Below are 11863 nucleotides of genomic sequence, written 5' to 3' on the forward strand. Positions count from 1 at the left end.
TACTTTGCATCTATTTCAGGGGAAGCTGCTATGAGCAGGGTCTCTTCTTGCCCTTCCATTGATCATGAACCCAGTTGCTGTTGATGACAAATGAAATGCATTTCTTGATTTAGTTTAATTTGAATGGAATTCAACTTTTCACATCCTGTTCTATTCTGCAACAAAAAAAAAAAAAAAAAAAATGGAGGAAATAATCAAGTGGGGGTGACTGGGAGGTTCACTTTAAAAGTGTAAAAGTGTGCTTCAAACTTTAGCACAAGAAAGCAGCTCTCATGGGTTTGCTAGAACTGTGAGCTGCATTGTACTAAAATGCTGTGCCTGCTGTTTTCAACAAAAACTGAATCTGGTCATGTAGACAAAGGAGGTCTGGTTCAGTGTGGTTTTCCCTCTTCATTTCCTCTGGTATCCTTGATAATGACCAAACTGAGTGTATTGAAGAATATATGGAGGAGTGTATGCGGGGCTATGAAAGTCTTGCTGTCTCTATCAGTCTTCCTGCATACATTCTGCCTCTTTAATAGTTAAGAAAACTAAGCTAAAAATAATAAAATAAAATAAAATATAAAATTGTGTACAATATAAAATTAGAGGCAATTGAGACCAGACACCATCTTAATGCTTATACCGTTGCTACTATGTTTTTTTGTGTGTATCATGTGATTTTTGAATTTATAAAATATTATTGGAAGAAAATAAATCCTTTTCTAATTGGTAGGCTTAGTTATATATCTCATATTGAACTAAATGTATGCTTATATTTTCAGCTGTGACTAAAAACTAAAGATAGAAGAATGAAAATGAAAGATAAAATAGTGATACAGAAGTACTACTTAAATGTCTTCAATTGAATCTTCTTGGTAAAATTCTGTTTTCGTTTTCTTATTTAGCAGCTTCAGATTTTTTTTTAAAGAAGTTTTTAATTAAATGTATATTTCTCCTTTTTTTTTCCAGGCTCTGTGCCTTATGCATTTGACATTTGGCCTGTGGCTTTTACTTGACAGAAAGAATTTATTCAGTGAGTTATGTCAGTAAAATTAGAGTTTTTCTTTTGTTCCAAATAATTGCAGGATAAATCTACAGAAACAGTGAAAGATTTTTTTTTTTTTCACAAGGTGGCAGTATTGGTTTGAAATGCATGTTTTGTTTTTTTTTTCTGTTGTGTAAATTTTCTAGCATTAGACAGTAGGGTTATCAAAATAGGGGAAAATAAATACTCATATAGCTACCATTTCTTTTTTTATTTACTTTTTTATTTACTTATTTCTCTTGGTTTACAGCTTTAAGATGAATCAGTTTTATTGATTTATTTTCTCAGTCTGCATTTGACAGGATTATAAATCCTGTAAGTGGCTTTTTGGGTGGAATGAATTTGGGGCTCTCCATATAGGTACTCCTTTTTCTCAGAATGTATATCATATTGTTTCTTAGAGAAGTAAGTTCCTGTGTGACTCACTTTAGGTAATCCTGCCCTGGCAGGGGGTGTTGGACTTAATGATCTTTCGAGGTCACTACCAACCCCTCACATTCTCTGGTTCTGTGAAATTTTGGGTCATAGAACAACAGATGTGCTCTGAAACAATTGTCTGCCTTGTCTATGGGTTCCTGATTTGAGTTAGGACAGAACCAACTTTCTTTTTAGTAACTTTACTTTCAGTTATGTCTCTTTAAAGTTAATCCACTTTCTGAAATGAAGAGCACGTTTTTCAGACAGTGTCTGCTTCTAGGACTGATAACACTCAATGTTTGTAGTTATTGCAGAAGGAAGGATATGAGTGGTATGCTTGTGCTTACTCCTATAGAAACCAAGGTCACTGCTTGCTTCTACTAAACTTATGAAATGAAATGAAGGGGTGGAAGTGGAATCACACCTGTGACCCTTCTCTGGGGACAAGTGCAACAGAAATGTGACCCAAATTGACCACACAAAATATTCCAATAATCACATATGCATCACACTCGGTGTAAATCTGAGCAATCGTGAGGGTCAAGCTCTCTTTTTCCATGGCTGGAGTCCTGGGAGGACTCTGTCCATTATTCTGTCTTCAATCCTGATCCGTACATTCCCAGTCTGTACGTTCCTGAACCCAGTTCCTGTTTACTGTTGAGTCCAGCTGAGGACTTTCCCAGTGTCTGCCTTGCAGCAATGGTGTTTTGTATGTATTTGAATATATTTCATTATTTACCCATTATTATCATAGAAAAGAATCATAGACTCTTTTTGGTTGGAAAAGACTTTTAAAATCATGAAGTCTAACCTAGCATTTCCAAGTCCACCACTAGATCATGTCCCTAAGCACCACATTTACACATCTTTTAAATACCTTCTGGGAAGATTATTCCACCACTTCCCTGGGCTCCCTGTTGCAGTGCTTGATAACCCTTTTAGTAAAGAAATCTTTCCTAACATCGAATCTAAACCTTCCCTGGCACACTTTATTCTTTCACTTATTGCTTGGGAGATAATAGCTGTTATACCTTTTTTTGGTTTATTGTTATTATTCCCTTCTGGGAAGGAAAAGGGTTAAAAGGAAGCATCTATCATCCCATAAACTGTGTCATTATGTCAAGGTTCCAGCTCTCAACTGATGGGATGGGAACCATCCAATACCATAAATCTGGGATAAAGCATTTGAGATTAAGTAACAAAACCCCTACTACTTTCCATATCTATGCAAAATGGTTAAAAAGGAAATTGGCAAGTCACAAAGACACAGGACAGCACTGAATCTGAGTCTGGATTTAATAAGATCTATGTGCATGTCCATGTAGTATTTGCACACATGCTACTAATTTTTGGCAAAGGGAAGAAATCTGTAAACTTATGGTTGTTCTCTGATTTCTCTGGTTTCATTGTGAGTGCTTTGAATTGCTGAGTATGTTCTGTTTACATCTCCTATGTTTTTACCATCCTCTGGATTTATGAAAATATATATTTTTCTTTCTGTGACTGTAGAAAGCCTAAGTAATAATAACACCCTGTTATCATTTCCATCCTTTCAGTTAAGGCAAGGCAAACATTTGATTATTGTTCTGGAATATGCTTTTTAAGATGAAGTCTCAAAAAAAAAAAAAGTAACAATACGAATGCACTGTGTTACAGTTTCTGCAGGCAATAACCAGCTAGTGACATATATTTCTTGTATACTACTTGGAACTGGATCTGCTATTACTTTTACATCAGCTGTGGGATTCCTTGGAAGTGTTATGGAAGTCAAATGTCTATTAGCTACAGGAAATGTAAATCAGACTCCAGCTTTCTTGTAAAGTGAAAGGGAATTTTGTGTGGATGAAAACTGTGATCCTGTCTTTATGTTGCAATTCCCACATAAAGTGCTTAACAGACCTCCTGTTAGAAAGATCATTTTAGGTAAAGGTCTGGCTCAAATGAAATCTCAATAAAACTGGAGATCCGTTTGTATCAATGCATGAATATTTTCTATGCAGTTGGATGCAGCAAAGATTTTAACCACAGTATATATAACTTAGAATATATAACCACAGTATATATAAACTTAGGGTTTTCAATATTAATTTGGTATTGAAATTATACTCTAAGTTCTCACAAGCTTGGTATGTGCTGAAGAATAAAGAAAAGCCTGCCCCAAAATATTGCAGGTTGAAGACACAGGTAGCTACAGTACAGCTTTTTTATCAAAAAGGAGAGTATGATAAAAAAGCTGTTACCTATGTTGACCTACCTGGATACTCCATATTTATGTACGATTCCTGTTTTTCAAGGGAAGAACACTTTGATTTCTGAAAAATAACACTGTAACCATACATTCTTATGATGATTTTGATTACATTCTTTCCTTTGTCTTTTATTTATTGTCACTCTTTTTAAGGTATCTGTTTTAGACTATGTGAAGGCTGAAGAAGAGAACTGTTCCACTTATTCATTTGTTAAACACAATATCAGCTGGCACAAGAATGAGAGGAGCCTAAGGGCTATAACCCGGCTTCCTACTTCCTACCTGCTAATGGCCTAGGCATATAGTGTTTACCTCACAATTTACTAAATTATGAAAAAGAAATGTGTCTCATTTACAGCCTCATGATAGTATCTTGCATTGCCATATTGAGATACTATAGGTGAAAATTTAGTCTCACTGAAAATGAAAAAAATCAACTATCTTTTTGGGGTTTTTGTGCATCGTATAGCTCAAAGGAGTCCTTGACTAGGCATGAAGCTTAGCTACCATGATAATTCAAACAGATGATAAAGTAATAATAATTTTCTTCCGTGGAGCACTGTTGCTTAAGAACATCTTTATTCTTCATTTCCAAAAGAGTCTTTAAGACTGAATCAGTGAGCTGTGCTTTGTCTGAAGCCTGCCTCTTAGACTATGACATCATTTTGATGTCACTGGGGTTTTCCAGGAAAAATACTGCTATTTTTTTGGAAGGACTCTACAATAATAGTCATGAAGAAGTATACATGAGCTTCTGGAATTATTTATTGCACTGCTCTCTTATTCAGTATTATTTTTATGCATGAATTGTTGTGGTTTTTTTCATTTTTTTAGTTTTCAGATCCTGGTGCTTGCTACCCAGATGGCAATATTGGTGCTGATATTTGTGAAGAAAGAAGAGGTATGTAAATAAATTATGTGAGACTGATGACAATTTCAAAATAGTTTCGTGAAATTAATTTTTAAAAATCTAATATCTAGTAGTTCTCACTGTATGCAATTTGTTTGAACATGAGCATTATACATGTCAACCAGGAATAGCAGAAGATGTGGAGAACTTAATTTGAGGAAAGCAGCATGGTTCAATAGTGGAGAAGAAGAGTGCATGGAACTATATTTCCAGTTTGTCCTCTTCAACAAAACATACTCTTCCTGTTCAGGAATGTGACTCCAGAGGGGTAAGGGACAGCTTTATTCCTTTTTGAGGGATGACCCAGTAAGTCCATCTTTCCTAGACTTCAGCAGAAGTAGGAGAAAGCTAACCTGTGCATGATAGTAAATGATAACAAAAGTCCAATGTGCAATTGGTAGTAGGATTCATGGGTGTCATGACATGCAAAATATGTGAGTTTTAGCATTTTAGCTCTAAGTAGACACCTAATATAAGTACATGCATCTTTCTTTTTAACAGCCTGGAAGCAACAATAAATAACAGCATAGCTATCATTACTAGTAACTGTACTGCTTTGAAACTTTGTTCAGTCATTTATTTTTCTACATATAGCAACTCAATAGTTTGAGCACTCCTCCGCAGCATTATATGGAAGACAATCTGTACTGAATCCATACTGGTCTGGCCCTATTCCATAGTTCCAAACTAGATTGTTTGACAAAACCACTCACAACCCTAGTCTCAAGGCTCATACAGTTCTTCAAATCCTGCTGCTATTCAGACAGGGTACACCACAAATAAATTGGTTTTTACTCTATCAAAATGAATCTGTATCATCAAGATTTCTTCATTAAATGTTAATTTATAATGATGGAGTTCTCCCTGTTTATATGACGGTTTTACATATCGAGAGATTTGAACTGTCAGGAATGATACATTCTGGAGTTAGCTATTTGTGCTAGGAAAATGGGTTGAAAGATTGCAGTTAAATTTATTTTATACCAACTGAAATGACACTTGATCTCAACCTTCATTAAATGTTTCTGAAGTGCAATAAATTATAGTAATATCATAGTTCACTGTGCAGGCTTTTGAATTTTGTTTTTAGGATTGCTATAGAAAGGGAGAAGGCTTTATTTATAGCCTATTATTTTAGGCCTATTTATTATAGCCTATTATTTTAGGATTGCTATAGAAAGGGAGTTTTGGAGAAGCCTTTTATTTCATGTTTTTTAATGAAACCTTTCAGTTGCCGAAGTGTTCTCCTCTGCCTGTATTCACTGATACAATCTAATCATGTTCTTTGCAATCAGTGTGTACACTCCCATTGCAGCTGAAGGTGTATTTTAACAAGCTCTTCAAAGAGAGACCTAACCAAGGGTCAGCATAAGCTGCTACCTCACCTAGATTAAAGCAATACATTCCCTGGCCTGGTTGTATAGTACTCACATAAACTTGTATCACATTAGATGCAGAATCAATTTTGAGTTTGTGCTTATAAAAAATGAGAACTAAAACTTAGTATTTCATGATAGACCAGGTGCATCTAAACTATGTTCCTTGGCTCTTCTGACTCCATTTGGGTTAATCACCTTGTGTCTGCCTATGCTATCTATGTATGGGATTTTGGTCACTTCATTTATCTTCCCCTTTTGCTTTCAACTTTCACATTAGTGCCATGGCTATGACATATCTTAGATCATATTTGAAAAATTGCTGCTGCTTGCAAGTAAGCCTTGAAGAAACCTGAATATCAATCAATATGTGCATACTAACAGCTAAAAATATTTATGAACATGTCCACAATCAATGGAAGAATTGAGGAAGTTATTTCTGAATATGGGAATGAGAGTCTGGTTGAGCAGGAACCTGTGTGGAACATTCTGAATGCTGTGCAGTGTAATGTTAGAAAATAAAAAAAAAAACCCACAAAATATCAGAACCAAAAATGCTGCATCAATAAAAAATGTTTATACCAATCAGAACTTAGTTTAAAAAAACAACTAATTGAGCAAAGGATTATTTTTTCAAAATAGTATCTGATGGGGGTGTGCAGATTCTTTGTATGGGTTACTCTGGCTAAGATTAGGGGTTTTGAGGACTTGTCAGTGTGTGTAGGAGTAAAGAGATCTGGTCACTGAAGTTTACTTACTGAAAAGAAAAATGTGTTTCCTAATGTCTTTGACAGTGCTATGCATCTGCTTAGGTTTACAAGACTGACCTGAACCATGGACAAGTAGAGATGCTTTTGACTTCAAAGCAGAGCTCCTACTGTGAGAGCATTTGAATAGATGTTGCACTGAGACTCTATCAGAAATAATACTTAAAGCCTCAGATGAGCCTGCAAATTAACACTTTTAGCACACATAGTTAATTATTAATCATAATAAATTTTGTGGCAGAATGCAAGTTGTTCCCTTTTTCAGTAAAGTCCTTTAAAGCCTTCATATGGGATCAATTATTCTGGAAGTTGTTAGTGATGTTTTTACCAGTGCCCTGTTATCCACCATTCAAATTAATTCTGCATCATGAGTTTTAATTTCAAATACTACTGCTTCACAGCTCAGTATAGTTTAGTATGCTTCTATAGACTGGTTCTAAGTCCCTTGGTATGAATTCTTGAAGAAGTCAAGTACATAGTTCATGACAGACATTGAAGATAATATCCAGAAGGCTCACAAAGCATATATGTCTAGACTCGAGATTACAAATGCATTTGTAATGTATATTTAAAATCTGCCCTTTGGAAATTCAGTCTTCTTTCATTGTATTCACGATTTCCCTAGTGATTAATGATGACCTCATTATGTCAACGGTGCAGCTCAGCTATCATAGAATCACAGAATCATGGAATTGGCTGGGTTGGAAGGGACCTCAGAGATCATCAAGTCCAACCCTTGATCCACTACCACTGCATTTACTAGATTATGGCAGTGAGTGCCACATCCAGTCTCTTTTTAAATATCTCCAGGGATGGAGAATCCACCACTTCCTGGGGCAGCCCATTCCAATGCTTGATTACCCTCCCGGTAAAGAAATTCCTTCTAATGTCCAACCCAAACCTCCCCCGGCACAACTTAAGACCATGCCCCTCCTTTCAGGGAGTTGTAGAGAGTGATGAGGTCTCCCCTGAGCCTCCTCTTCTCCAGGCTGAACAGCCCCAGCTCCCTCAGCCTCTCCTCATAGGATCTGTGCTCGAGTCCCTTCACCAGCCTGGCTGCCCTCCTTTGGACCTGCTCCAGCACCTCAATCTCCTTCCTGAACTGAGGGGCCCAGAACTGGACACAGGACTCGAGGTGTGGCCTCACCAGCGCTGAGTACAGGGGCAGAATCCCTTCCCTGGACCTGCTGGCCACGCTGTTCCTGATACAGGCCAGGATGCCATTGGCCTTCTTGGCCACCTGGGCACACTGCTGGCTCATGTTCAATCCAGACTCCCAGGTCCCTTTCTGCCTGGCTGCTCTCAGCCACTCTGTGCCCAGCCTGGAGCTCCCCATGGGGTTGTTGTGGCCAAAGTGCAGGACCCGGCACTTGGCCATGTTGAACCTCATCCCATTGGAATCAGCCCAACTCTCCAGTCTGTCCAGGTCCCTCTGCAGAGCCCTCCTGCCTTCCAGCTGATCCACACTTCCCCCCAGCTTAGTGTCATCTGCAAATTTGCTGATGATGGACTCAATCCCCTCCTCTAAATCATCAATAAAAATATTAAACAGAACTGGGCCCAACACTGATCCCTGGGGGACACCACTAGTGACCGGCCACCGACTGGATGCAGCACCGTTCAGCACCACTCTCTGGGGCCCTCCAGCCAGTTCCTAACCCAGCACAGGGTGCTCCTGTCCAAGCTGTGGGCTGACAGCTTTTCCACGAGAATGTTGTGGGAGACGGTGTCAAAGGCCTTGCTGAAGTCCAGGTAGGCTCCATCCATTCCCCTCATCCATGAGGCGGGTCACCTGATCATAAAAGGAGATCAGGTTGGTCAGACAGGACCTGCCCTTCCTAAGCCTGTGCTGGCTGGGTCTAATCCCTGGCCCATCCTGCAGGTGCTGTGTGATTACACTGAGGATGATCTGTTCCATAACCCTGCCAGGCACTGAGGTCAGGCTGACAGGCCTGGAGTTTCCCGGGTTCTCCTTCCAGCCCTTTTTGTGGATTGGCGTGACATTCGCCAACTTCCAGTCATCTGGGATGTCCCCAGTGAGCCAGGACTGTTGGTAGATGATAGAGATATACTTGGTGAGCTCTTCTGCCAGCTCTCTCATCACCCTTGGGTGGATCCCATCTGGTCCCATAGACCTGTGGGGATCCAAGCAGTTCATGTGCTGGTATACTTGAGCTCAGCTTTATTGCACTGTTGTGGCACCACAGATTTCAGCAAAACTACCTACCCATCACCAACCCTGTTTAAATTGTATCATATCTCAAAGTTCTGTGATATCTAAACCAGGTCAATACCAACTATACTAGGGGGAACTGTATTCACTCTTTTCAATGAAACACTACCATCCCCAAGTCTTGTGTTACCTGCTTCCAGGTAACTAACATTGGCACCTGACATGAGAAAACTAAAAACCCTAAGATGATGAACAGTATTAGATAAGATCTATGTTTTTCTATGTTCTTCACAAAATTTAATGTATGGCTTAAAGCTGGTGATTTTTTAAACTGAAAATACAGAGCTTTTCAAATTAAATTTTTTTACAGAGAAAGGATGGTTTTGGCTAAGTTATCTAATTTAGGGTGCAGGATTTGCTTTGTGCTTCAAGTTTGAGCTATTTGTTCGCAAGAGACTTGTTAAAACATAAGTTGGATTAGGGAGACTTTCTAAAGACCTGTTTGCTAAGCGTAGAGAATGTTTGCAAATATGCTATTAGAATTGACAAAGAAATAGGTAAAAGTTTTTAAAATCCTTTTGTAAGTTCCTAGATAAGCATAAAGCAGAGTGTCTGTTTTTGATATTACTTCTTAAAATGTTTCTAAAATCTGACCTCATTTACTGCATTTGTTATGAAAAACATCCATGTTGTTCTTAAATCTGGATTATCCAGTGCATATCATGAGATGTTACATTCACAAGGGTGAAGCATCTTCTGCAGAAGCCTCTCTGTACTGAACAGAGAGGGAAAATGCCTTGCTAATGTAATCAACTAAGAGCTATCATTCACTGGGGGGAAAAATCCCCTGTTTGACAGTTTTAACAAACGTTGGAGTCAGCAATTTACAGGATTTCTGTTCTACATGGAATGCTGTGGAAGCTACAGTGTCACACAGCGAGAAAGGAATGAAAACAAATAAAATGGTACTCAGATTCCATGTTAATGTACAAAATCTAGTCTGAAGAAATGGTTTTGTGATGTCCCAAGGGAATCAACATACAATATAGTAAGAAATACCTTTACCTCAAAGAATGTAACTTTTTGTTTTAAATGGGTTTTGGAAAACAAAATACAAAACATATTTTCCACAAATATGTGGCTTACAAATCCAAAATATTAATAATATTCTTTGTTTTATCCTTGGTCATTCTGGAGCACTGGTTTTTACGCATAAGGTGGCAGTCATATAGGCAATTCTCAGTTAAAGATACCTCAAGAAAAGAGGTGTTATGCTTGGTCAATATCAGAGGAACACTTAGTAGTGGTTAAAGAAGTAGTAAATATCTTGGCATTCAGAAATATGTGCTCTGCAAATCAACGATGGCAATGGAAAGTGACAGGTGTCACTGTTTGCATCTTCTTCCAGAGCATCTCCAACACTTTACAGGATAAGAGGAATGAGCAAGGAATTGAAATATGAGATTTGTTTTCTGACACCTGTTTGTGTTAGCATTGACATTTCTTAATATCTAAGGACTATTTTGCAAAGGACCATCAGATATCATCACATGAGCTGGAGCAAAGTGATGCATATTCTTGTCTTCTACAAACCCTTCAGTCTTAATAGGGCTATCTAACGAGAACAGAAATTCAGTGGGCAAAGGTTGTTCCTTGACAATGCAGAGCAGTCATTAATAGAAAGGATGTTGTCAAATAACATCTTACATTGTCTTCCTTCACTCATCTGTTTGGAATTGTTCCCTGTTTCTACAAACCCTTGTCATCATTATTAAAAGATTACTTCAAAGTATATAAAAGATTTATTTATATACTTAATTCTATTTTTAGCTATTTTAATCTATGTTATAATATATAATTCATTTTTAAAGCAATATATTAAGCATAGACTGTAATCTGGAAAATATGCATGTCCGTTTTGGGATGCATTATGTATGAGAGTCAGTGAAAATATGAAAGTATTCTTTCAAGAATTTACTTGTAAGGTAATCTCTCAGTTATACTCACACAAAACCACATTCCCTTTTAATTAGGTCACAAGCTCTGGAACAGTTCCATACAAAAATATCAGTTTTACTAAAGAACAATATGTTTAGTTTAAATAGTTTTAAAATTATTACAGCTAGCTCTCTGCAGTACATATTATTGATGTATTTGCTTTCTGGCAAGTTAATATTACAGCCCACCATAACAATGCAGGAAGTTCTATTATATATGTTTTTTAAGTATGTTCTTGTAAAGATGCAATATAAATTAAAAAATTGAACTTTGTTTTCTTGAAATCTGTTCATCTCTGCTTGCTTACAGATGTGAAGACTATTTAAATACATGGTTTGAAAACAATGTTTTTATCTTAACTTCAATTACTATCAGCAGGCTATCAGCCTGCTAATTATACAGGTAAGACTACTTTTCAGCAAAAACCCACAAACTACTGCTTTTCTGATGGGGATAAATATCAATTAATTGCTATTTGGCTTTGGCACAGTCTGAAATTTTGTGAAGCTTTCCATAACTTTTAATTAAGTACAATAAGCATTTTAATAAGTACATTTTAATAAGTATTTTAATTTTAATAAGTACAATAAGCACTGTGTACCAACAAACTCCCATCTATTCAAGCACCATCGCAGGTGTTGGAATGAAATGTTTGACTTGACTTGTGATTGCAAAGTGCATTGCAAGGACAGGAAGCAGTTGAAGAGAATATAAAATCTATGGAGAAAAAGACCTTTTCTGCAGTGAGGTGACCTGGAATATCTTGAAGAAAACTGAGGAAGGGGTGCTATTACAAGAGGAGATGGGAGAATTCTTAATTATAATTCATCTAAACCATTCCATTTCAGTAATCTTTTTTTCTGATGCTTAAATATTGGGTAACTTCTTTTTATACAGTCTAAAAAATTTCCTTTTTAAGTGCCTGCCACAGGCTGAATTTCTTAGTT

The 11863-nt window shown here is 37.2% G+C and overlaps 1 protein-coding gene across 1 annotated transcript; it reads left to right on the forward strand.

The window, feature by feature from the left end:
• Positions 1 to 770: 770 nt before the first annotated feature.
• On the forward strand, positions 771 to 11310 carry TSPAN19 (tetraspanin 19; the record flags this gene model as incomplete). The annotated part of the gene is given in 7 exon segments (XM_071737273.1): positions 771 to 857; positions 952 to 1024; positions 3101 to 3260; positions 4527 to 4593; positions 6363 to 6488; positions 9799 to 9967; positions 11225 to 11310. Coding segments are annotated over 7 exon segments (768 nt in total), but the record flags the coding sequence as incomplete, so codon positions are not given.
• Between the last annotated feature and the right edge of the window lie 553 nt (positions 11311 to 11863).

This window comes from Heliangelus exortis, chromosome 1 (genome assembly GCF_036169615.1).
Source record: "Heliangelus exortis chromosome 1, bHelExo1.hap1, whole genome shotgun sequence".
Classification (NCBI taxonomy): Eukaryota; Metazoa; Chordata; class Aves; order Apodiformes; family Trochilidae; genus Heliangelus; species Heliangelus exortis.